At 38.7% G+C, this 27675-nt stretch overlaps 2 protein-coding genes across 5 annotated transcripts in view; one reads left to right on the top strand and one right to left on the bottom strand.

Annotated features, from left to right (window-relative positions):
• Nucleotides 1-11265, top strand: part of FBXO22 (F-box protein 22) — a 29413-nt gene extending 18148 nt beyond the window's left edge. Inside the window, exons 5-6 of one of the 2 annotated variants that reach the window (XM_032267319.1) lie at nt 6967-7132; nt 9764-11265. In XM_032267319.1, the coding sequence (XP_032123210.1) occupies nt 6967-7132; nt 9764-10181 (584 nt within the window). In that variant the 3' untranslated portion in view covers nt 10182-11265. The remainder of the gene's footprint in view (nt 1-6966; nt 7133-9763) is intronic. The other variant, XM_032267318.1, reaches the window with a different exon arrangement.
• A 13135-nt stretch (nt 11266-24400) lies between these two features.
• The window catches only part of NRG4 (neuregulin 4), a 95693-nt gene continuing 92418 nt past the window's right edge, over nt 24401-27675 (bottom strand). For all 3 annotated transcript variants that reach the window (XM_032267314.1, XM_032267317.1, XM_032267316.1), the window contains one exon: nt 24401-25224. In XM_032267314.1, coding sequence (XP_032123205.1) covers nt 25214-25224 — 11 coding nt within the window. In that variant the 3' untranslated portion in view covers nt 24401-25213. The remainder of the gene's footprint in view (nt 25225-27675) is intronic.

Genomic DNA, 27675 nt, shown 5'->3' with positions numbered 1-27675 from the left:
CAACAGCATCACCACAGACATTTGAGTAATGCATTGTGCTACACACTAGACAGTAGGAATTTTGTAGCTGTATTAATCTTCTGGCAGCACTGTTATATATGCTTACTGTGCGCGTCACTACGCCTGGCTGTCCTTAACTGAAGTGTTATGTGGTGCTTGACTGTATCATAACGCAGTGAGCATGTGAGGTGTGCTGTGAGAGCAGAATGGGTCGATTGCTGTAGGGTTTCTGCCAGTGGGAGGGATCAAGGGCAGATGATATTTAAGCCCTTGAAGGATGGGAAGCATATGAGAGAGACGGATGAGTAATATCACTGGCTAAGGGAATACGGAAACACGGGCACAGAGCCAGGAAATCCCAGAGCATGTTGGAGAAACAGTAATCGTTTTGAAAGCAAAGGGTATGTGCAAGGAGATCATAGGAACAAAGGGTGGGGTGCAGTGAGGCCAGGCTAAAGAGTCTGGGCTTAGTTCCTGTACATAGTAAATGATAGCTGTTACTCAGATGTCATTAAACAGAGGCGAATGTGGCCCTCCTTTGTGGGGAGACACTGGAAACGGGAGACCACTTAGTTGTTCTCTGCAAGAGTCCAGGCAAGAAATAACACTAGGGCATGAGGAGTAGGGCATGAATTGGAGGAAATTAACAAATGATTAAATGTGAAAGAAGGGAAACTGGGGCCTCAGTAATTACTTTTGAGTTTTGATCCTAGGAGACAGGGTGATGGTGGTGCAGAGACCAGAAATGTGAACACTGGGACAGGAGGATCAGGATTGAGAGAAGAAATTGGGAAAAATCAAACCCCATTAGAGATGCTTGTTTTGCCTTGTGATTCAGTGCTGCCGGTAAAGGTCATATGGCCAAACTTTCTGTGTGCTGCCTTTTTTGACCAGAGAGGTGACATGGCTCTTCCCTGGGCAGTACTCTGTCTTCTGTTCCCCGCCCCCCCGCCTCCTGAGCTTCCTGGGAATCTTTGATGAGGCCCTGATATAGCACTGGTTGAAGCTAGGACCCTAATTTTGTTAGTTTATAAGAAAGAGCCAAAATCTTGAGCAGGAGACCCCCTTTTATGATAAAATTATTGTATTTGTTAGATCATGTTTGCATTATAATGCCAAGTATAGGAAGGAGAAAACTGGAAGGAAAAACAACCCCAAAATTATTGTGCTTGTGAAGCTTTCTTATAGGTGTCCTTTCCTGAGCTGCTGGATGTCAGCGGTTTTGGCTTATTCAAAGGCATCATTTTCTTCTGAAATTGAAGCTTTTCCCAGCGTAAAATGGCCATCTCCATTCTTTCACTTGCTATCTTGTGTCCTAATTTTAGGTATACTTGGCCTTCCATATCCATGGGTTCTGCATTCATGGATTCAGCTGACCACAGATCAAAAATATTTGAGGGAAGTGCAGCAGGAAGCCAGGTTTCTAAACACAGGAGTGACAAAATTTGATAGATCTTTTGAAAATACCACTCTTGCTGTGGTGTGGTGATCATTTTAGAGTACAAGAGTGGATACAGGACTAGCTTAATTTAGCCATTCAATAGTGTATATATATTTCAAAACACTGTGTTGTACATGAGAAATACATGCCTTTAAAATTTTTCAGTTAAAATACTTTTTTAAAAAAAGTAGCTGCAGGAGAAACAGGCTGTTGTAGTGGTTAAGGAAAGGAGACTGCCGCTTGGAGCAGGGCAGTGGTGAGTGGAGTTGAAGAAAAGAGGTTGGATTCAAGATGAAGTTTGGGGCTGAATGGACAGGATGTGGTTGGTGACTGATGAGATGTTGGGTGTTGAGAATGAGGGAGGTGGCAGCGGTGTCATGGGTTTGTGGCTAGTGCAGCTGTATAGTACATTGACTAATGAATTTTGAAAGTATCAAATCGTCACACTTTTAAGGAGTAAAACAGTACATAACACGTTGTTACAGGCATTAAATAAGTTAATTTCTATAACGTACTTAGTAAAGAACAGTGTTCTTTACTAAAGTGTTTGTTAAGAGATTGGTAATCTGGTGATGTAGCTTGTAGATTGTTCAGGTTCTTTCTGCTCCCTGCTTTTTGATCCTTTAATTACTCGTCTTGAATTCTGCCAGCCACCAAGAGGGGTAAAAATGCAACTTTCATGACTTAAGTCAGATTCCAAAAAAATTTGAAAAAGGGCAAAGTTTTAAAGTTACCTGCAGACATCATAGAGAATCTTGAGGGGTCATAGCAATACCAGATGTGAAGCAGAGAGAATTAGTACTGAAGCACAAGGGTTTGAACTCGTTCTGCTTGAAAGTTGCCCAGCCATTGAGAAAGCAGAAGTGGCAGGAAGGTAGTGTTAAAGAAAAAGCGATGCTGACACTTTTTAAAGAGACCACTGTGACGGGGTTTTGCACTACGGGAGAGAGATCAGGCTCAACTCCAGATGCACCAACCACAGGTGGGGATTTATAGCCAGGGAGGAGAGTGGCGGGTTGGTGGATGAAAAATTCCTAGTAATTCTGGTAATTCTTTGCTAAGTGTACCTAACAGGATTATTACTGGAAAGAACAGTTTCATACTATTCCAAAACTAAAGACATCTCTTGGTAGACACCTGCAGTAGTTAACTTGAATACTAGTTACCAGTCTTACATGGCAGGTCAATCTATTGTTCCCTGAGGTTACATTTCGTAACCAGCTTATCATCTTGAAAGGTTCACCAGGAGGTTACACTGTTTAAAGTGCCTTATAAATACTGTTATGGAATTGTTTTTGATAGTTGTGGTGAGCCCCTGCTAATGTATCAACTTTTGGAAAATTCTAGAATAAAATCTGTAGTCAGATGCTATGGCAGGTGGCCCAGAACATTGGGTCCTTGATGACCCTTTACCTGTGAATTGAGGGGAACCCAGAACCTTTCAGGAAAAATTGGCACTGCTCCTTTCTCTTCCCTCCTATCATAGGCCCTTAAATTTTGAGTGGCAAGGAGTTGGAGTTGTACCTTCCCTCTGTGACCTTCTGGTAGCACCAGGTAGTCCATGGGTTCAATGCAGAGCCATCTGCTCTATCAGGCAGCCAGCCTTGGCTAAGGTGGGTTTGTTCACTAGATTGGGGTAGGGGAAAGTAATTCCACTTTCTGGGGTTTGTGGGGAGGGGGATGTGTTCATTCGCTGAGAGTAAACCCACTGGAGAAGATGGTTTTAACCAAAATGTGTGACTGAGGCAAGAATCTCAATCATTCGAGGTTTACTGAGCCAGAGGTTGAGGGTGTATCCAGGAAAAACAATAGTCACAAATGAGTGGCCATGTACTCTGAAGAGGTTTTCAATACATGTTTTTAAAGGAGGGAAGGAAGGATGGGGAAGGATAGGCCTGAGGTGAATGGTTACATTCCTGTGAGACTTTAGTCCAGTACATTTACATTTTACAGAGGATAAGGTGAACCTTTTGAAGAAAGGAAGAACCAGTTATGGGTCTCAGAGTAGGTGGATGAATTACTGATCTCATCTTGTTTTTGTGCAGCATCTGGGAATTTAAGCTTGTAATGGACGTTATCAGTGTGAAATTGAACAGATTGCAGACCTAAAGTTGCAATTGGCATGTCCTTGTTTTATGGGACGATGTACATCTTAAAGGTTTTGAGGCCAGCAAAGATTTTCCTTATGAACGACTTGTGGAAACAGCCATCTGGAGATGCCTAAAGCCTTTTGCCTTTCCTGGAAGGGTGGTGGGAGTGTGTGGGGTAAGTCTGGCTAATGTAGAATGCAACAAGACAGGGTTGTGAAGTAGCAGCTGTTAATTTGGGGAGAGGATGGGGCTTCACTTGACTCAGCCTCTAGGCTTAACTTTCCCTTTGGCATAAGGAGTTTGGAGGTCCCGAGATTTTTTTATTTTCCTTTACATTGGGTATGTGTTTGTTAAATGAGTGGACGTCGTACTTTAGAATATTCAGATAAGATGTTGAGTAGACAATTGTAAAAGAGCATCGAGAGCTTAGAAAACAGTAGGAAAGGTTGAGATCTAGAAGTCACAAGGTTTCTAAAACCTAAAGCCCTCAGTGTCAGGAGATGTGTGTGGGTTTTAACGTGGAGTTTGTCATTATATTGTCCTGGGGTAGTGAGTTCCCTGTCATTGGCAGTCATTGTTTGTAAAATAAAACTAGGCTGTTGATCTCACAGGCCTCTTCTAACTCTGAAAATTTGTTCTAAAGAAGAAAATATATTCTCTCAAAATTTCGTGGGCTAGTCTATAGGAAAAAAAAGATCCTTTAGTAATGGTTTGGGGTATATGATGTCATGAAAGTAATATTCTTTTTACTGTCCAAGTCAGTAATTTACTGTGTAGAGAATTGGAAATAGACCAGAGGCAGTTTCCTAGAATAGGTCATTATTTGGTGTTAGCAATTGGTCGTTCATGAATCTGCATACCCTTTGTTTCCTTAAGGTAACTCCCTTAGGTCTGTCAAGGTAGAAGTCATGTGGTCAAATCAAATGGAAACACAAGTGTGTTAGGTATTGGATTCATTTTCCTGTCCCCAAGGCACCTCTGTTTTGGTAATGCCGGCAGAAGACATACATGCAGCCAACGATCATATGAAAAAAAGCTCTACATCACTGATTATTAGAGAAATGCAAATCAAAACCACAATGCGATTCCATCCTACACTAGTCAGAATGGCTAGTAAAAAGTCAAACAATAACAGATGCTGGCTAGTTTGTGGAGAAAAAGAAACAAACACTGCTGGTGGAAGTGTAAATTAGTTTAGCCATTGTGGAAGACAATGTGGTGATTCCTCAAAGACCTAAAGACAGAAATACCATTCGACCCAGCAGTCCCATTACTGGGTATACAGCTAGTGCTCAACTTATGACCACGATTGGGACCGGCAGGCCGGTCGTAACACGATTTGGTCGTAAGTTGAGTAGGCTATATGTACAGTTGAAATGGTGCATGCGGAGATGGTAGTGCTGCTGGAAGCTGGTCCGCACTGTCATACGCCCAGCTGGGCAACGTTTGCGCTGCCAGACGCGGAGCAGTCGTGGCTAGCGATTGTGGTCGTAAAGTCGAATGGTCGTAAGTTGCATAGGTCGTAAGTCGATCAATCAATTCCTGTATACTCAAAGGAATATAAATTATTCTGTTATAAAGACACATGCACATGTATGTTCATTGCAACGCTATTCACAATAGCAAAGACATGGAATCAACCTGAATGCCCATCAGTGATAAACTGGATAAAGAAAAATCGTACATTTATACCATGGAATACCATGCAGCCATAAAAAAAGAATGAGATCATGTCTTTTGCAGGGACACGAATGGAGCTGGAGGCCATTATCATTAGCAAACCTACACAGAGACAGAAAAGCAAATACTGCATGTTCTCACTTATACGTGGGAGCTAAATGATGAAAATACATGATCACAAAGAGGAGCACAACAGACACTGGGGCCTACCAGAGGGTGGAGGGTGGGAGGAGGGACAGGATCAAGAAAAATAACTAATGGATACTGGGCTTATTACCTGGGTGATGAAATACTTTGCACAGCAAATCCCCATGACACACATTTGCCTGTGTAACAAACGACATGTACATGTATCCCTGAACTTAAAAGTTAAAAAAAAAATCAAATTGATAGTCTGTAAATAAGCTGCCAGAGGCTCCTGTGAAGCCTGGGAGCTGTGGCCAGAGCCGGTAGGCTGTCTCTGTTACACTCTGCCGCCTCCTAGTGGTAGCAGCTTTTAGTCCTTGTCACAGAATTGAACACTTTCCTGCTTTGGAAGGAACTTTTTTTTTTTTTTTTTTTTTTTTCCCATTTATTTATTTTATTGCATTTTAGGTTTTGGGGTACATGTGAAGAACATGCAAAATTGTTGCATAGGAACACACGTGGCAGTGTGATTTGCTGCCTTCCTCCCCATCACCTACATCTGGCATTTCTCCCCTTGCTATCTCTCCCCAGCTTCCCACCCCCCTGGAAGGAACTTTTAAAGGCTAATTCACCTTTACTCCCACTGGCTTCCCTGGAGGAGGTGAATAAAGCCTGTATTTCAGTGATGTAGTAGTTTCCTGAGACCACTGTAACAAAGTTGCCCAAATTTGGTGGCCTAAAACCAGAAATTTATTCTGCACAGTTCAGGAGGCCAGAAGTCTGAAATGGAGATAGCAGTAAGGGTAGTGCTACCTTGGAAGGCTCTAGGGGAGAGTCTGTTCTTTTTCTTTCTCTGCCGCTCCCGTTTCTGCCTCTGTGGTCACACTGCCTTTTCTTCTCTGTCTCTCCGTTGTTAATCTTTGATTATGAGGACACTGTCATTGGATTTAGGGCCCATCTGGATAAGCCAGATGATTTCATTGCAAGATCCTTACTGTGAGTAACATAGTGAGACCCCATCTCTACAAAAAAAAAAAAAAAATTAAAAAATATCCTTAATTACATCTGCAAAAATCCTTTTTCCAAATAAGCCTACATGTCTAGGTTTCAGAGATTTGATATGGATATACCTTTTGGAGGGGCAGGGGGCACTATTCACCACACTTTAGGTGGTTAGCACCTTTTCTCTCCTTTAAAGAAAAAAAAATCTTTAAATTCTCACTGCTGCTACCCCAGCTCTGTGTAAACCAGTGTTTCCTTTTGTTCCTGACCGGGAGGCCCCGTGCACCTTGGTTCACCAAGGGTTGCTGCTCAGTACATGGCTGCTTTATTATTTGTGTTGATTGTAGTATTTCTTAATACAAATAGCCATTTAGTTTTTTTAATAGAAAAAAATTGTAATTAAGATTTTGCATAATGTTTCTAAAGAATGGAAAACTTGATAAGATCGAAGAAGATGTAAAATAAGATTTTAAAAATGTAAAAAAATAGAAGACTTGATAGCTTAAGCCACTAAATTGCCCTTAACAAGGAGCGCAAGTCATTAACAGTAACATTTCATTTTGCAACATGTATAAAATAATTTCTGTTTTAAGGCTGTCTTTAACTGTTGCCCTTGTTTCTCTGCAGGTCTTTTAGACAACCCTGAACTTCGTGTGGTCCTTGTCTTTGGTTATAATTGCTGTAAGGTGGGAGCCAATAATTTTCTGCAGCAAGTAGTCAGCACTTTCAGTGATATGAATATCATCTTGGCTGGAGGCCAGGTGGACAACCTGTCATCACTGACTTCTGAAAAGTATGTCTTGTGTGCTTCTGATTTCCTCTGCGAATGAAGGGACATGGTCTCAGGTTTTGTCACTGTGGGGTTCACAATTTAAAAAACATGTTTAAAGAATTGTTAAGATGATAGTTTATTCCATTTTGCAGTAGACATTGGCTGTGGGGCTTACTCAACATAATTCTGCTTATGGTTGGAGAATTACATTTTTAGATACATTGTCCTTTAAGAACTTCTTAGTTGGACTCACATTCTCCCTAAAATTGATGTTGCCATTGCCTGTTGATCTTTCCTGTGACAGGTGTGGTACTCTGTGTGACCTCGATATGTCACTTCCTCTCTCGTGTCCTCCTTTAGAGGAAACACATGGTTAAAGTGTATCTTCATGGCAGAACTTCTCAGAGCCTTTAATATGCTCCATGCTTTGGAAATCTGGCAGGGGAATGGTATTACCTGTGACAGTTCCCATGCAGGTCCTACTGATTTTTGGAAATTCTGTATTAGATCTTTTGAAAGGCTTTTTCAAGATCAAAAATTGTGGATCTTTGATTTTTGTTACTAAGGGTTTTGCTTTCAAAGATAAAAATATTTGCTCTTCTGTCTTGGAAGCCATTCCTTCCTTTCCATCTTGCATGAAAGTGCATACCATTTTGAGTTTGAACCAATTAGGTGGACATAAATGTCATTTGTTTCTAGCAGGAAAATGAGACCCTACCCCACCCTCAATGCTCGTAGACGCTAGCATTTGTTTCCCACTGTTTAATATTCCCATCCTAGAGTGGTGACATGGGGACAGACTGTTGGAGACCAGTATCTGTAAGAATAACGTAAGCCATCCTAGTTACATTTGCTCTTCTGGTAGTCTCTACCCAGAATAGACCTAGGAAAATAGCTAAAGTTGAGGTCCCTGGACTGCCAGGGAGGAGGAAGAGAGGAAAGCCAAGTTCTTTGAATTCCAGGCAGTAGGATGGCAAACACCGGGTGTCGTGCATACATACACCGAATTCTTGGTGGCTAAGTTATTTCCCCTCTTGCCTAATTTTCCCTGTGTCTTTGCTATTAACTTTTAAATTGTATATCAATAGGGCAGTGGTGATTCCACATACAGTGTACCTTTGAAATGCAGATATCTCACTCAGACTTATAACATCTGGGGCACTAGCTTGTTAGTGTAGCTGTTTGTATATCATCTGCTTTTTATTCCTAATATGAGAAACACCCCTCCCCCATCATTACTCTTCACATGACCCATTAATTCTAATGTGGTCTTCATATTCTATCAGCAAGTGGGTAAGAGAAACCATTGAGTAAATGGGTGCTTCATTTTAATAAAGTCCAGATAACCCACTGACCCAGGGCCCCAAAAGGAAGGTGAATAATTCTTTGAGGCAAGATTGACAAGTGTATTAACAATTGTGTACCAAAGAGGAAATGTGATAAATATGATAGTTTTAAAAGCAGCAGAGGACTTCAGAAGATGGACTTTGCCCCTCAGAAACTCATTTTACTACTAGCTAGCCTTATCATCTTAGTCACTTAACCTTTTTTGAGTCTTAGTTTCTCACTAGTCCAGTGAATCTTGCCCATTTTATAGATTCAGATGTTGGAAGCATGACAGAAATGTAACATACTTGTTTCTCCCCTAGTGGATGTTTACTATATTATGCTTTATAACTCTTATCAATGTTGCATTTTCTTTTGTAAGGATAAAATACTTCATTTTTTAATAATACTAGGCAAATATAAACAGAAAGCATGAGTTTTTAACCATCAAATTAAGCTGAACTCTAGACTCAAAGCAATAAACAAGACAAAAAAAAATCATATTTTCTAGTGGACTAGACATAAAGCTAAAACTTGTAGAGTTAATAGGTTTTAAAAATTATCCTCTAAGACTGGGCACAGTGGCTCATCCCTGTAATCCCAGAACTTTGGGAGGCTGAGGCAGAAGGATTACTTGAGCCCAGGAGTTTGAGACCAGCCTGAGCAACATAGTGAGATCCAATCTTTACAAAATATTTACAGATTATCCAGGTGTGGTGACATATATCTGTAGTCCCAGCTACTTGAGAGACTCAGGCAGGGGGATTGCTTTATTCCAGGAGTTTGAGGCTGCAATGAGCTATGATTGTGCCACTGCACGTCAGCCTAGCTGACAGAGAACCTGTCTCTAAAAAATAAAATCACCCTCCATTATTTTATTTTTAATATACCTCTTTCAGAATTTGACAGCTGAAGTGGGGGAAAAAGACATTAACAGTGCAAATAATAGCAGAAGGCTTCATTTAATGGATATCTTTGTGTATATTAATAAAATTATAAGGTTCCTTTAAAGGAAGTCAGAAAGTAAGGAAGCTACCTTCTAATAACTGAATATGGGTTTCAGCAATTGTTATGGATGTGCATTGCCCCTTTGTATTTGACTGAAAAAAAATGGTGGCTTCTCTTGATCTGCCTTGTGCATTTTTTATGTATTAATTTTAATAACTTTTAACCCTAGTTTACTCACCTGTGAGGGTGCGCCCCAGATTGACCATAGGCTGCTAAAGGCAGCAGCCTCCCATCAGTGAATCGGAAGGATTTTGCTTTTATACTTAAAAATTTTAATGGTCCATGAGATATTGCCACTTTTCTAACTTAATTTTTCAGGAACCCTCTGGATATTGATGCCACTGGTGTGGTTGGACTGTCGTTTAGTGGACACCGAATCCAGAGTGCCACTGTGCTCCTCAGCGAGGACGTCAATGATGAGAAGACTGCTGAGGCTGCAATGCAGCGCCTCAAAGCGGCCAACATTCCAGAGCAGAACACCATTGGCTTCATGTTTGCATGTGTTGGCAGGGGCTTTCAGTATTACAGAGCCAAGGGGAATGTTGAGGCTGATGCATTTAGAAAGTATTTTCCTAGTGTGCCCTTATTCGGCTTCTTTGGAAATGGAGAAATTGGATGTGATCGCATAGTCACTGGGAACTTTATATTGAGGAAATGTAATGAGGTAAAAGATGATGATCTGTTTCATAGCTATACAACCATAATGGCACTCATACATCTGGGGTCATCTAAATAAAGCCATCTTTAAAGTGGCTTTCATAAAATATAACTTTTGGGTTCTGCCTTTTTGAGAAAATGGAAACTTGGTCTATGTGTATTTCAAACAAAAATAACTTAAGATACATCTGTTTTGTACCTTTGGTTGATGCTCTAAGATCACACGAAGGGTAGTTTTTAATATATTAGATGAAGGACAACTTTGGACATAACACAGACTAGGAGTTGAGAGCTTTTGCGTCAGGCACAAGCAGAGTGATTATAGTTTTGCTTGTGTTGCACCAGATCATATACCTGCTGAGTAACGTGACCTTAAATAGTCTTCCTCCATAGGAAGGGCAAAAGGGGATTCATCAGTATGGTAGAGATTTAAGACATTCCCTGAGTACCCCTTGCAATGTTAGGTGATGTCTTTTAGCAGAATGATGAATACCTTTTTTTCTCCTATAGTAAAGGAGAAAAATATATTGATGGCTTGAGAAATTTTTCTCTGCTTTTCAATTTTATGAATTTTTTCAGAAGTTGTGATAATATTACTTACTTTTTACTTGACAAAAATTAAAGAACTATTTTTGTTTTGGTCAGATAAATTGACAAGACTAATCAGTATTTTATTATAAGTAAAACATTTTACTTTTTTCCTTAAAAATCTTTTTTTTTTCTTTTCATCTAGGGCTACATAGCTAACTGGTAGACCAGAGAATTACATCATCTTATTTTGGTTTTATACCAATAAAACATACCTTGGAACTCATTCAGAAAATGTTTTGCATTTCATTGCTTTTGGTGGATAAACAAAGGAAGTAAACTAATCCTTTATAAATGAAAACCCAGAATAGCTATTTGTCAGCTAGTCATTCCTGTCATATTCCCAGTAGAATGATTTTCAGGTTTGAATTTCTATACAAATATCTAAATAAGAGATGCAGAGAGCACCAATTTTCCCTCAATATCGATTCTTTCCTTTTCACATAATGATAGAACCTTTGATTTTTCAGTTGGGTTTGCCTCCTAGAATAAAGACTACATTTCCCAGTCTCCCGTGCAGGTATGACTGCTCTGGACAGTGGAATGTGAGGGGAAATGATGTGTGTCCTTCAAAATGGCATGATCATTTTTTTGCCCCTTTCTCTATCCTGTTGCTTGGAATGTGGATCCGGTAGTGAGCCATCCTGGATCCTGCAGAGAAGGCAACACGCTGTTTGGAAGAAAACCACAGAAGGATCTTGGTCCCTGCACAACCTCATTGAAGAAACACCATAATTGGCCTGGACTATCCACCTCCAGACTGTTTTACACGAGAGAAATTAGTATATTCCATCTAATACACTATGATGTAACTAACGTTACTTTTGTTAACAGTCAGTGGTTTGTTCTAACAGGACAGTAGAACACTTGCAAGGTAAGTAAAATCAAATGTATTAACATTATTCCTGCTTTTCCTTTTTTAATCACTTTTATCCCCTTTTTTTAAAACTCAAAAGATTTTTCTCTTGCTATTTATATATGTGTGATAAAAATACTTAGAAGATTCCTTTAATTCATGGTTATTCTAAATCCTAGTTCCTGAGGAAAGTCCAAAGAAAAATTGGTCAAAACTTTTCATCTGTGAATATTTATATTTAGCTCTTGTTATTCAGCTATTATCAAAATACCTTAAAATTCTATTCCTTGAATGTGCTCATATAGCTCATAAGGCAAATATTTTTCAAACCTTTTTGGTCCCTGATATTAACCAGAGTTGGTTGAACAGTAGAGAAAAGGGATTTTTAAAACTGAAAATTATGAACAAAATGAGCCTTAGAATAGAATGGATTATTTTATTTTTTTTTTAATTTTTTTTTTTTTTGAGACGGAGTTTCACTCTTGTTACCCAGGCTGGAGTGCAATGGCACAATCTTGGCTCACCGCAACCTCCGCGTCCTGGGTTCAGGCAATTCTCCTGCCTCAGCCTCCTGAATAGCTGGGATTACAGGCATGCGCCACCATGCCCAGCTGATTTTTTGTATTTTTAGTAGAGACGGGGTTTCACCATGTTGACCAGGATGGTCTCGATCTCTTGACCTCATGATCCACCCGCCTCGGCCTCCCAAAGTACTGGGATTACAGGCGTGAGCCACCGCGCCCGGCCTTAGAATGGATTATTTTAAACAAATTAATACTCATATAAAATATTTCATCACATCTCAAAGGAGAGTCTAATACAGGATAATTTCATATGGTATTTAATGTTGTTACAGGGTTCCTTTTCATAGCTGAGCCTTTGGGGCTTGTTATGAATGGTAAAATCATTGTCACCTGGTTGCAACCTTACTGCAAAGTAGAAAGGGAAAAGTTGACCTGATAGAAATGATAGTAGTACTGATAAGAACAGAAGTCATTCTTCTTGCCTCTCAGAGTCCTTGAAGTTCTGCAAGGAAGAGAAATAACAATTTAACCGAAGTTAAATCTGCATAACTCATTTATTACGATTTTGAAAGGCTTGTCTTAAACAAAAGTGTTAAAGGAATATTAGCTAAAAACAAACTAAATTCCTAGAGATAACAATCATTGTAGTCCTCTGTGAAACTGAAAATGATGATGACATGAAAAAAATGTGAGCATAAAAAAGAGAAGTAAAGGTGTATCCTTAGCCTACTTACTAAGCTGACGATCAGATCATAGAATGCTTTATTTAATCAAGACATTTAAAAATACTTATTTCATCTGCATACTCTCAAAGCAAAATAATATCTGGGGCTATAGTTTCCTTTGTATAAGGCTTAAGCAAGGAATATATTTATTTCCATTACCTTTGATCCAAGTAAAGTCTAAGGAAGAGGGCAAGTAAACCTTGAAATTAAGACCTAGAAATAGACACACCTCTGCAGATTGATGAAAGCGGGCAATCCAGTAGGCCACTTTAAGTTATCTCAGTTTTGCTTAAAGCAAACCCTAACCTTCAACCTAGGAGTTCAGATAGCAAAAGATGTGCAGCTGGTTTATATTGCAGATTTAACAAAATGAACATGCAAAGAATTAAACTTTTACAAATCTGAGAACTTTCTGTGCAATGTGCAGAAATTTTTAAGAATATAAATGTGCTTTTTTCATTTTATACCCAGTCTGGCCCAGGTCTGCACTGCCATAAATTGAGTTTTAATGGGAACAGAAGACTCTAGATCCTTTTGTTAGGAAGAAATTATAAGATTTTAGATGATTGACTTGATTTGCATTTGTAGAAACTGGGTATGAATTGGCTTAATGAAAATCCTAAAATAATGAAAGAAGTGTTAGTAATAATATCCTTGTTAAATGAACAAAATGAACACTTACACTATATAAAGAGTGTGGTACCAGAAAGTTACTTTAATATTGACCCTATATAGGGAAGAATAATCAAATATTTGCAAGACATGTTATTTTTGTTTTGTATATTTAGCTTCCACCCTATGCCACAACTGAAGACAGGTCACAAGAACATAGGCTGCTACAAAGTAGGAAACTGGCAGAAGCCAATAAATATCATGTAGTAGTTTGGAAACTTTCATTTCTTAAAACAGACTTAAAGTTTTCACTCTGTAGTGACTGTTGTCACAGCCAGCAAAAATAGGCAAGATAGATTAATTTAGAAGAAATTGAAAGAAAATATATTCATTAATGTTGCCTTTAAATGGAAATGATGCGATTGAGGAGAATTTTGAGACCACTGACATTTTTCTAATTTTGACTAACCAAAATTTAATCACCGTACTTAATAAACATACTCTATTCAGGGTCTTGTTATAATACTGGAATTATAGGGAGATGATAAGGAGGAATAAGACGTAATTGACCCGAGCGACATCAGCAAAGTGGGTGGGCTTGGAAGCTGCAAGCTTTTGTTTCTCCATCAAAACATTAAAAACTGAGTAGCAGCTGTCTGAACAAACTTTGTTGGAGCTTTGGAAAACGCAAAGGTTTACAGCAGCCAAAAGAATGCCCAATCATCTTCAGAATGGTAGGAAAATTTTGTGACATTTTTACTGGCTCTTGCCCCAACTCCTCCCTGCACTGTGGCAGTGTTGAAGCAGCAGAAGCCCAGTTTCCTCCCTTGGAAAACAGAATAGACTTTTTTTTTTTTTTTTTTTGCAAATCACTGTGTCCATTTTTTTCTAACCCATCTGGGGATACCTGAAGGACTGACCCAAGGTCACATTTTTGTTTTGCCTAACTGGAAGGGTGGGCACTGCTTATAAAAGCTGCAAAGAACCACAGGTGTCTGGGGCAAAAGGTGATGAGTAGAAACATAAAATAGAACAACTAAGGCCCAGCGGAGAATTGGGGTTAGGACTTTTAGGAACAGTTATATATACAGGAGGGATTTAAAATGCGACATGGATGGCCAGGGAAAACATTTGCCCAGAACGTTCTAAGACCTAAGCTTTCACCTTGCTCTAGTCCCTACACTCAAAAGCAGGCCAAAGTACGTAGTGAAGGGTTACCTGGCACAAAGCCAATTTGTATAATCTAGGATAGCTCCTGGCATTCAAGGGAATTTGTCAAAATAGCTGAACATGACATAAAAGGAAGAGAGACTTCAGTGATCACACACAAAAGGAATCATCTTTTATAAAAATAGTTTGGAAAACTCTGAAAACAAATGGATAGCAGCTTTTAACAGTAAACAATCCAGAAAACCATGAGAAAAGGCAAGAATCTCACACCTAGAGTTACCGTAATAGTGAATACCCACTTCTCAAGAAAAAAATCGCAGGCCGTTCAGAGGAACAGGAAAATAATGCCCATTCAAAAGATCAAAATTAACTGACAGACACTGTCCTAATGAAGGACATGAAACTAGACAAATACTTTAAAACAACTCAAATAGGTCCAAAGAACTAAATGAAAGCATGAACAAAGAAAGGAAATCAGGAAAATGATAAATGAACAAAATCAGAATATCAACAGAGCTAGGCATTATAAAAAGAAATTCTGGAGGAGAAAAGTATAATAAATGAAATTTTCACTAGAGGGGTTCAGCAGCTGATATGAGCAGGTAGAAGAAAGAATCAGCAAACTTGAGATAGGATCATTGAACAATAAATCAAGCCTCCATTGTGGAAATTAACACACTCAACCAATGAGTAAAGAAGAAATCACAAGGGAAGCTAAAAAGGAAAATATAACATACCAAAATTTATAGGATGTAGTAAAAGCACTGCTAAAGGAGAGATTTATAGACATAAATGCTTACATTAAAAAAAAAAAAAAAAAAGGCCGGGCGCAGTGGCTCACGCCTGTAATCCCAGCACTTTGGGAGGCCAAGGTGGGCGGATCATGAGTTCAGGAGTTAAGAGACCATCCTGGCCAATATGGTGAAACCCCATCCCCCCCCAAAAAAAAAAAATCACGTTGGCTGGGCATGGTTGGCTCATGCCTGTAATCCCAGCACTTTGGGAGGCCAAGGTGAGGGGATCATGAGGTCGGGAGAGGGACCATCCTAACACAGTGAAACCCCATCTCTACTAAAAATACAAAAAATTAGCCAGGTGTGGTGGCATATGCCTGTAGTCCCAGCTACTTGGGAGGCTGAGGCAGGAGAATCGCTTGAACCCACGACGGGGAGGTTGTAGTGAGTGGAGATCGTGCCACTGCACTCCAGCCTGGGTGACAGAGCAAGACTCCATCTCAAAAACAACAACAACAACAAAACAACAACATCTCATGTCATCTGACTTTGCAACACTAAATCCAAAGCTAGCAGATGGAAGGAAATGAGATTAGAACAGATATAATAAATTGAATAAAGAATAGAAACATTAGAGAAAAATAAGTGAAACTACAAGTTCTTTAAAATACTACAAAGTTGAAAAACCTGTACCTAGATGGACTAAGAAAATAAAGAAGACTCAATTGCTAAAATATGAAAATGGGGACAGCATTCTAGATTCTATAAAAACAAAAAGGCTTATAAGAATACATTGGACAACCTAGATGAAATTGTCAAAATCCTAGAAATGCAAAACCTACCACTGCGGAAGTATGAAAAAAATTTAAAAATCTGAATAGAACTATAATTAGCAAGTTGATTGAATTAGTAATCAAAATTCTCCTGGAAAAGAAAGCACTGAACCTGATGATTTTCATTTGTGAATTCTACCAAACAAGAAAAAATAACCCCAATCCCTCTCAAACTTTTCCCAAAAATTGAAGAGGAAGGATGCTTCCTAATTGATTCTGAGGCTAGTATTACCCTGATGCTGAAGCCAGATAAAGATACCACAAGAAAAGATTACAGACTAATATTCCTTATGGGCACTGATTCAACAATTGTCAATACTAGGAAACAGAATTTAGCAGCATATTACAAGGATTATACACTATGACCAAATGAAATCAATTCCTGGAATACAAGGATGGTTCAACATACAAAAATCCATAAAATATGCCACATTAACAGAATGCAGGGAAAACAAGCAGATGATAATCGCAATTGATGCAGACAAAGCATTTGACAAAATCTAGCAGCCTCTTGTGATTAAAAACACTCAACAAATGAGGAATGAAAGGAAACTACCTCAATATAACAAAAGCCAGATATGAAAAGCCCACAGTAGATGTCATACTCAGTGGTGAAAGACTGAAAGCTTTTCCTCTAAGATCAAGCCACAATGCTCACTTTCATCATTCCTATTCAACGCAGTACTGGAAGTTCTAGCCTGAGCTAGAAAAATAAAAGTCATCCAAGTTGGAAAGTAAGAAGTAAAATCCTATCTGTTGACAGATGGTATGATCTGTAGACAACCCTAAAGATTTCACACCAAAAAAACCATAACAGGCCAGATGTGATGATTCATACCTGTAATCCCAGGACTTTGGGAGGCTGAGGTGGGCAGATCATGAAGTCAGGAGATCAAGACCATCCTGGGTAACACTGTGAAACCCTGTCTCTACTAAAAATACAAAAAAAAAAAAAAAAAAAAATTAACCAGGCATGGTGACACATGCCCATAGTCCCAGCTACTCAAGAGGCTGAGGCAGGAGAATCGCTTGAACCAGGAGGCGGAGGTTGCAGTGAACTGAGATTGTGCCACTGCACTCCAGCCTGGGTGACAGAGTGAGACTCTGTCTCAAAAACAAAAAACTGTTAAGAGTTAATTAATTCAGCAAGGTAGCAGGATACAAAGTCAACACAAAAATCAGTTGCATTCCTGTACACTAACAATGAACAATCTGAGAAGGAAGTTACAAGAACAGTTTCATTTACCATAGCATCAAAAAGAATTAAAACACACCGAAATTAGCTTACCCAAGGTGGTGAATGGCTTGTCCAATGAAAACTGTAGAACACATCTCATGTTAACGGATTGGAAAATCTAATACTGTTCATATGTCAACACTACCCAAAGTGATTTACAGATTCACTGCAGTCTCTCAGAATTCTGGGATTTTTTTTTTTTTTTTTTTTTTTTTTTGCAGAAAAACTCATCCTGAAGTTCATAGAGAGCCTGAAGGAATCCCAAATAGCCAAATCAGTCTTGAGAAAGAACGAATTGGAAGATTTATACCTCCAGATTTTAGAACTTACTATAATGCTACAGTAATCAAAACAATGTTATTCTGGCATAAAGACAGACCAATGGGATGGACTGGAGACCCTAGAAATAAACCCTCTCATATGTAGCTAAATGATTTTTGACAAGGGTGCCAAGACTATTCAAAGGATAGTTTTTTCAACAAATAGTGATGGGAAAGCTGGAAAACCACATGGCTAAAGAATGAAGTTGCAACCTTAACATGTGCAAAAATTAAAATGGATCAAAGACCTAAATGTGAGAGCTAAAACCATAAAACTCTCAGGATGTAGCAATGATTTTTTGGATATGACACCAAATTCAGACAACAACAACAACAAAAAATAGGCAAATTGGACTTAATTAAAATTTAAAAATTTTGTGCATCAAAGGACACTATCTTTTTACACAGAGTAAAAAGATTACCTATGGAGTGGGAGAAAATACATGTAATTCACATACCTAATAAGAACTTCACATCCAGCATACAAAACTCCCAAAATGCAACAACAATGTAAAAACTTGATTTTAAAAATGGCAAAGGATTTGGATAGGTCTCCAGAGAAGACATGCAGATAGCCAATGAGCACATGAAAAAATGCTTAATATCACTAAACAGGAAATGCAAGTCAGAACCACAATGAGATACTACTTCATACCCATTGGGATAGCTGTTATTTAAAAAAAAAAAAAAAAGTGTTGGCAAGAATGTGGAGAAATTGGAACTCTTATTACTGATGGAAATATACAGTGGTGCAGCTGCCGTGGAAAACAGTATGGTGATTTTCCAATTAAATATAGAATTGACATTTGATTCAGCCATTGCATTTCTGGGTATATACACAAAGTAACTGAAGGCAGGGGCCTGAGGGTATATTTGTGTACCAGTGTTCACTGCAGCATTATTCACAGTGGTCAAAAGATAGAAACAACCCAAATGTCTAACAGATGAATGGATGGACAAAATGTGTTATATCCACACAGTGGAGTATTATTCAGCCATACAAAGGAAATTCTGCTACATACTATGTCATGGATGAACAAGACACTAAGTGAAGTAAATGACAAAAGGAAAATACTTTATGAATCCATTTATGTGAGGTGCCTAGAGCAGTGAGATTCATGGAGACAAAGTAGAACAAAGGTTTTTTTTTTTTGTCACTGGGAACAGGAGTGAATGGGAATTTATTGTTTAAGGGACACAGATTAGTGTGGGATCGTGAAAATATTCCAGAGGTGCATAGTGGTGATTGGTACATACAATGAATGTACTTAATGCCTCTAAACTGTACACTTCAAAATGGCTAAAATTTAAATCTTATGTATATTTTACCAAAGTAAATGTTTAAGCCACCCAAAAAAATCATATGGCCTAGCTATTTAAAAAAGAGGGGTTGGGGTATTTAGTCACAAGACATAGAGGAACCTTCAATGTATATTGTTAAGTGAAAGAAGTCAGTCTGAAAGGCTACACACTATATGATTTCAAATGTATGACATTCTGGAGAAAGTAAAGACATTAGTGGTTGCCAGCGGTTCAGTGGGAGAGAGGGAGGGGTAAATACATGGAATAGAGATTTTTAGGGCAGTGGAACTACTGTATACAATATTATAATAGTGGATACATGGCCAGGCGCAGTGGCTCACACCTGTAATCCCAGCACTTTGAGAGGCTGAGGCGAGTGGATCACCTGAGGTCTAGAGATCCTGGCTAGCACGGTGAAACTCCATCTCTACTAAAAATACAAAAAATTAGTTGGGCATGGTGGCATGCGTTTGTAATCCTAGCTACTCAGGAGGCTGAGGCAGAAGAATTGCTTGAACCTAGGAGGTGGAGGTTGCAGTGAGCCGAGATCGCATCACTGTATTCCAGCCTGAGCAACAGCAAGACTCCATCTCTAAAAAATAAGTAGTGGATCCATGACATTATATATTGGTCAAAATCCATTAAAGTCATACAACAAAAAGAGAACCCTTCATGTAAGCTATAGGTTTCCACTACCCTGGGTGACAGTGAGACCTTGTCTCAAACAATAAAAATGCGTCGATATTGGTTAAACAAATATACCACACTAGTGCAAGATGTTAATCATAAAGGCCTGGGGCCAGGGCTTGGTGGGGGAGGAACATAGGGGAACTGTACTATCTGCTCAGTTTTTCTGAAAATCTAAAACTTCTCACAAGAAAATCTATTAATTAAAATTATGTGAGCGCTTTTCATTTTGTATACTCTGTCTCAGTGTCTCTTCCTCATGTGTTTGTTAAATGAATGAATGATGGGTGATGAATGAATCAGTGACACTAGCGACACACTGAATTCATAGTGCCTACACTGGGCCAGGATGTGTGGAGAAGCGTCCACAGCCTTGACAGAGGACATAGTTCAGAGATGGGCTGTTGCGTTCGGCCAGTACATGTGCCTCTGCCTAAGACATTTACCAGCCTGACCTTTCCGCTGCTCCAAGACTTTTATTTTCACACTTTCTTCAAGTTACTATTGCTTTTTTTTTTTTTTTTTTTTTTCCCCATGTAACTCGGGTAGAAAAAACTGGAGAAACTAAAAATTGTTCTGACTGAACCGGTTCTTAATGTTGCACCTAAAAAGATGAAAACTGCATTCTGCAAAATCATGCACTAAAAATTACAAGGAAAAACACATTTGGAACTTTGTAACCTGTGTAGTACAGTAACAATCCTAAATTTCCACTGGCATTTGCACCTAGAATTAGTCCATCTTTTGCAGTCTTAAACTTTTGGGGTTTTGTTTCTTCCTTTGAGAGACAGATCCTTGAAATCACTTCTAGTAGAAAGCATTTTCATCAGTATTGAAAGAATGATACAGAGGTATCCATCAGTCAGTGCCCTTTTTTTTTCTTTTTCTTTTTTTAAGTCGGAATCTTGCTCTGTCACTCAGGCTAGAGTGCAGTGGCACGATCTTGGCTCACTGCAACCTCCACCTCCCGGCCATTCTGAATCAGCCTCCCAAGTAGCTGGGATTACAGGCACTTGCCACCATGTCTGGCTAATTTTGTGTTTTTAGTAGAGACGAGGTTTCATCATTTTGGCCAGGCTGTTCTCGAACTCCTGATCTCATCACCACCTGCCTCAGCCTCCCAAAGTGCTGGGATTACAGGCGTGAGCCACCATGCCCAGCCAGTCAGTGCTTTTTTCTAATTGCCAGGTGAAATGTCTTAGTGTTTTCATCTGTACTTGCAGCTTCTCAGATACATCAACAGAGCAAGAATGAGGTGGTTTTGAAGGCCACTGAGCCAGCGACTCCTTGCACTTAGAGGATTTTCATCCTTTTTCATAAGATCCTCATCTGTCCCTTAGGGTTTCTCTCTGGGTGTGTGAACATTTGTCTCTGGTTGCTTCAGCACATCAGCTTTCCGGGGAGAGTCATGCTGAGCCAACGTGACTTCCGAATTATACTGGTATCCCCTACTTAGCAGTTGCCGGTGGGCTGATGCAATTACAAAAACACAGACGCCTTGCAGCAGAGAGGATTAAGACAGGTTCATGATATGACAGGTTACACAAGCATTTCATTTAGGAAATAAAGGATTAAATTTTTAATTCTTTTACCTAATGGTGTTTCATTTTCTGCCTTTGTAAAATAAAAACAATGATTTGGTTCACTTTGACGTTTCTTCAGTGTTCTCCATGATCTATGAAAAATAAGATGCTTTCTCCACTGCAATTTTTCTTTATATGCACACCTACCTACATGTCTCTCTCATCTTATTCACGTATATAAGCCAACCCCTTCTGTTGTCATAGGATGTGTTGAGGTAAACTAGCCTAGAATATTGAAAATGTCCAGCACCCTGTCCTATAAGACTCCTCAGAATGCCAGATTCCCCATTCAAGTCTCAACTCCTCTACCCCCACCAGCACTATCACCACCGCCTTAGCTCAATGTCCCTCTTACCCAAAGTTCTAACAAGGCTGGTGACCTTTCTGAGATACTGCACGTTAGAAAAGGGTGGTTGAGGGGAAAAGATTGCTAGAGTGAGTCACTGTAACAGCAATGACAATAGTAATAGATGGCTAGAAAATACAAGGAAACATAAGGACTAATAAAACCTGTGGCTAATTGGGACTATTGAGACACAATTTCCCTCTGTAGCCAACGAGCCCTGAGACTATCACCCATATCTGTGGAAGCAGAAGTGCAGTAAGAAAAACATGGGTTTAAGGTCCCCAAACCTGTTTTCTCATTGTAAAGTGAGAATAATACCACCTACCCCATGCAGTTTGGCCAACAAACATATGAAAAAATGCTCATCATCACTGGTCATCAGAGAAATGCAAACCAAAACTACATTGAGATACCATCTCACGCCAGTTAGAATGGCGATCATTAAAAAATCTGGAGACAACAGATGCTGGAGAGGATGTGGAAAGGAACACTTTTACACTGTTGGTGGGAGTGTAAATTAGTTCAACCATTGTGGAAGACAGTGTGGTGATTCCTCAAGGACCTACAAATAGAAATTCCATTTGACCCAGCAATCCCATTACTGGGTATATATCCAAATGATTATAAATCGTTCTACTATAAGGACACGTGCACACAAATGTTCATTGCAGCACTGTTTACAATAGCAAAGACCTGGAACCAACCCAAATGCCCATCGATGATAGACTGGACAGGGAAAATGTGGCACATATACACCATGGAATATTATGCAGCCATCAAAAACGATGAGTTTGTGTCCTTTGTAGGGACATGGATGAACCTAGAAACCATCATTCTCAGCAAACTGACAGAAAAGCAGAAGATCAGACACCGCATGTTCTCACTCATAGGTGGGTGTTGAACAATGAGAACACATGGACACAGGGAGGGGAGCACTACACACTGGGGTCAGTTGGGGGGAAATAGGGGAGGGACAGTGGGGGGCGGGGAGCTGGGGAGAGAGAGCATGGGGAGAGATGCCAGATGTAGGTAATGGGGAGGAAGGCAGCAAATCACACTGCCATGTGTGTACCTATGCAACAATCTTGCATGTTCTTCACATGTACCCCAAAACCTAAAATGCAATAAAATAAATGGGGAAAAAAAAGATTTATGGGGGGTTAAGATATTTGAAATATTAACCACAGTGCCTGGCACACAGAGGCATGTTATGTGCATGATTAATATCGTTACACTGCTTTCTTTCTATTTGGAGAGTTGTGTTGTCAGCTTTAGGGCATTTTTGTAGTACGGACGATCTATAACCAGTATAGATGCATGCTAAGACTTTAGGCTGTGGATTTATGCTAGCAATAAACTGGAAAGATTACCCGGGGAGGATTACATTCCATAAGCATACAAGGCGACATGAGTAACCCTACCAATGAAATAAGGCTTGATGGCGTGGTGGCGGGGAGACATCCTTGGTGAAGGAAGTCATTAATGTTTTAAAATATGACGTACATTTATGCTATGATTTTCATAATGAGCTAACATTTTTAAGCAACTCCCAGTCTTCACCATCAACTCTCCTCATCAGATAATCTATTTTCATGACACATATCACATTTAGTAAAAGGCGTGTATGTGTGTGGCAGGGAGTTGCTGTTTGCTTATAGTTATGGCCTTGCATTTATTGACTGAGATTGTTCAATCCTTGAAAAAATGTTTGGTCAAATGAGCTAATTTTGTGCTAAGCCCAATACCTTACCCCAATTTTTAACATTTGTTACTATGTCTTTTTCTATTAAAAAAAATAGTAATTTAATACTTAGGTTCCAAAACTCTCCAGTTAACCAGAGCATATGTATATGTGTGGAGAGGCTACATGGCCACTTTATATTATATATGTACATATATATATGTATATGTACATATATAATATAAAGCATATATACATATATATGTGTATATATAATATAAAGTATATATATATATAATGTAAAGTATATATATGTGTATATATAAATGTACACAAATATATAATATACACAAATATGTCTTTATAAACAGGAGTCAAAAGCTGTTTTTATGTGTGTGGTTTCTAAAAAAATAAATCTTTACCATAACACTGAACATTCTGGGGAAAATAAAAAAATCAAGAGGCAAACCTTTTGGGGAAAACGCTGTTGATGAATTACAAGCATGGATACCTGTGCACTCAAGACCTAATGGCAGGATACTATTTCCAAACTTGCTTCTATCAGATTTGGCCCGTAACATTAACCTTTCCAGTTAACACCATGATCATTTAAAATCTTTCCATTCTCTGAGAATTTCTTTTTCTTTCTTTCTTTCTTTCTTCTTCTTTTTTTTTTTTTTTTAAGACAGACTCTCACTCTGTTGTCTAGGCTAGAGTGCAGTGACACGATCTTGGCTCACTGCAACCTCCGCCTCCTGGGTTCAAGTGATTCTCCTGCCTTAGCCTCCAGGGTAGGTAGCTGGGATTACAGGTGCCTGCCATCATGCCCAGCTAATTTTTGTATTTTTAGTAGGGACGGGGTTTCGCCATGTTGGCCAGGCTGGTCTCGCACTCCTGACCTCAGGTGATTCACCTGCCTCGGCCTCCCAAAGCGCTGGGATTACAGGCATGAGCCACTGCACCCAGCCCAATTGTGCTTTTTGTATTGCATCTAAAAATCTTTGCCTAATTCAATGTCACAAAGACTTTCTCTAATGTTTTCTTATAATAGTTTTATAGTTTTAGCTCTTATATTTAGATACATTTTGAGTTATTTTTTTGTCTACGGGACTGTCTGAATTCATGTTTTTGCGTGTGAATATCCAAACTCCCCCTGCATCATTTGTCGGAAAGACTATCCTTTCTATACTGAATTGCCTTGGCAGCTTTGTAAAAATCAGTTGTGGTCTATCTGGATGCCAATACCACATTGTCTTGATTATTGCAGCTTTATAGTAAGTCAATCAGACAGTATGAGGCTTCTAACTTTGTTCTTTTTCAAAACGATTTTCTCTATTCTAGGTCCTTTGCATGTCCATGGGAATTTCAGAATCACCTTGTCAAATTTTACAAAAACACCTGTTGAGATATTGTTGGGGATGGCATTGTATCTATATAGGTCAATTGGAGAACTGACATCTTATAATATTAAATCTTCAAAATCTATGAACAAAATATAACTCTCCATTTATTTAGGTCTTCATTTCTCTCAGCAATTTTTTTTAGCTTTCACTGTATAGGTCTTTCATATTTTTGTCTGATGTATTCCTATGTACTTAGTATATTGAGATTCTATTGTAAATAATTCTTTACTAAATTTCCATTTCTAATTGTTATTGATATATAGGAATACAATTGACTTTTTAAAAATTTTAAGGTAAGTTTATTAAGTTGAATGATTAAATCTAACAGAAGAATATTCTCCTGAAAGTTATTTCTTCTTGGAGAAAAGGAAAGGAAAATCAAAACCCTCTGAGCATAGCCATGATGCTGTGGCAGCTGAGACTCCCTGCAGATGGGGACAGTCCTCTGGTCAGTGGAGTCACTTTCTGGGTCAGCAGGATTGGAGTCTGGATCATCTCCTCATCCCCAGGTCATCCATTTCCTGGAACAAAGACTCAATTAACTCCACATTGTTTCCAGCATCCTCCCAAGAACTGGATATCGGATGTGTCAAGATTTAGATCTGTTTCAAGTAGCTGTTTCCCACTTATTTTTTCCTGCTTATTCTTTCATTTGGTTCTTTTTGATTTCTGAGAGTTCTGCATCAAACATGGCTTCCCCCCTTAAGAAATGCTGAATTGTAAACAGGAATGCCATGGAATAATTGCTCTATGGCTTCTGCTTTTTTCTTGCCCAAATTTTAATTGGATTGATTTTTTATTATTGATGTGAAAGAGTTCTTTTTATATTCTAGATACGTGTCTTCCTCCATTTTGGTTTTTATTTCATTTAATTTTTCTTGCACAGCTGTCACTAAGGTTTATCACCACATCATGATTTCTTCAGCCTGTAATGCTAGGAATTTTTAAATCTCTGAGACATTATCTTCTAGATTCTCTGAGAATATTTCATAAAAAGGAGTTTCATCCGGGTGAGCTTTCTTTCTTTCTTTCTTTTTCTTTCTCTCTCTTTTTCTTTCTTCTTTCTTTTTTTTTTTTTTGAGATGAAGTCTCAGTCTGTTGCCCAGGCTGGAGTACAGTGGCTCGATCTCAGCTCACTTCAACCTCTGCCTCCTGGGTTCAAGCGATTCTCCTGCCTCAGCCTCCCAAATAGCTGGGATTACAGGTGCCCGCCACCATGCCCAGCTAATTTTTGTATTTTTAGTAGAGATGGAGTTTTGCCATGTTGGCCAGGCTGATCTCGAACTCGTGACCTCAAGGCATGAGCCTCTGTGCCTGGCTACCATGATGTATCTTTATTCATCCTTTTACTTTTAACCTCTTTGTGTCTTTATACTTAAAGTATATTTCTTGTAGATAGCATATCACAGTAATTTTTTTCAGTTTTATAATCTCTATATTAACTGGGCGATTTAGACTTTTTAGAGGTTGCTCTAGAGTTTCTAGTATATATTTTTGACTTATCATAGTTTCCCTTCAAGTGATAATATACTGCTTGACATTTAGCATGAGAACCTTACAGGGGGGTGTATCTCTTGCTACCTTCCCAATCTTTGTTTTCTTATTATACGTTTTGCTTTTCTGTATGTTGTAAGTCCCATTCTACGTTGTTAAGACTTTTCATTAAATTGTCAGTTTCCACATAGTTGTCATTTCCAGTGCATATCCGTATTTCCATCTGACTGTCCTTTTGCCGGAAGGACTTCCTTTGACATTTACTTAGTGCGGTTCTGGTGATGATAAATTCTTTCAACTTTCATATGCCTGGAAAATCTCTATTTGCCTTCATTTTTTCTAAACAGTTAGTTTACTGATTTTTTATGGCTTTGAGATATAATTCACATACAATTCACTCATTTAAATTGTATGATTCAGTGGCTTTTAGTATATTCAGAGTTGTACAACTATCAGAACAATCAATTTTATAACTCTTTCATTCCCAAAAAGCAAGCCCACATCCCTTAAGCCTTCACTCCCCAGTATCCCCCATTTCCTCCAACCCTTGGCAAACATTAATCTACTGTCTGTCTCTATAGATTTGCCTGTTCTGACATTTCATATAAATGTTGTCATAAAATATGTGTTCCTTTATGACTGGCTTCTTTCACTTCAGCATATTGTTTTCAAAGTCCGTCCATGTTCCAGCATATATTACTACTTCATTTCCATTTCCTGCCAAATCATATTCCATAGTAGGAATACAGCACATTTTATTTATCCATTTATCAGTTGATGGGCATTTGATTAATTTCTACTTTTTTGGCTATTATAAATAATGCTGCTGTACTATGAACATCCATGTACATTTTTTTTCACCCTTCCTGAAGTTTGTGGTTTTTTTTAGAGATGGAGTCTTGTTATGTTGCCCAGGCTGGCCTCAAAGTCCTGGGCTCAAGTGATCCTCCACCTCAGCCTCCTCATAGCGGGGAATAAAACACTATGCAGCACGCTCGGTTATCTTCCTGCTGGCTAATGATGATTGTCTTTTCATGGGATTACTAGTCATTTGCACATATTATTTGGAGAACTCTTCCAATCCTTTGCTCATTTCTTAAATGAGTTAAATTGTAAATCTTATTTATATATTCAAATACATATATGTATTTCAAATTGTATGTATGAGAGGTCTTATACGTATGATTTTAAAAAATTTTTCTCTTAGAAGTAGATTGTCTTTTCACTTTTCTTGAAGGCATCCTTTGAAGCACAAAAGTTTTTTTGTTTTTAATGTTAATGAATCCAGTTTATGCATTTTTCTTTTTTGCTTGTCTTTTTAGGATATCTCAGAATCCATCGCCTAATCCAAGGTCATGAGGATTTACACCTGTGTTTTCTATTAAGAGTTATATGGTTTTAGCTCTTATGTTTCGATCTTTGATCCATTTTGAGTGAATTTTTATATATGGTATGAAGTAGGAGTTTAAATCCATTCT

This window comes from Sapajus apella, unplaced genomic scaffold (genome assembly GCF_009761245.1).
Source record: "Sapajus apella isolate SASKATOON/1434 unplaced genomic scaffold, GSC_monkey_1.0 scaffold168, whole genome shotgun sequence".
Taxonomy (NCBI): Eukaryota; Metazoa; Chordata; class Mammalia; order Primates; family Cebidae; genus Sapajus; species Sapajus apella.
The sequence above is the reverse complement of the archived record's forward strand: the minus strand, read 5'-3'. Positions and strand labels throughout refer to the sequence as shown.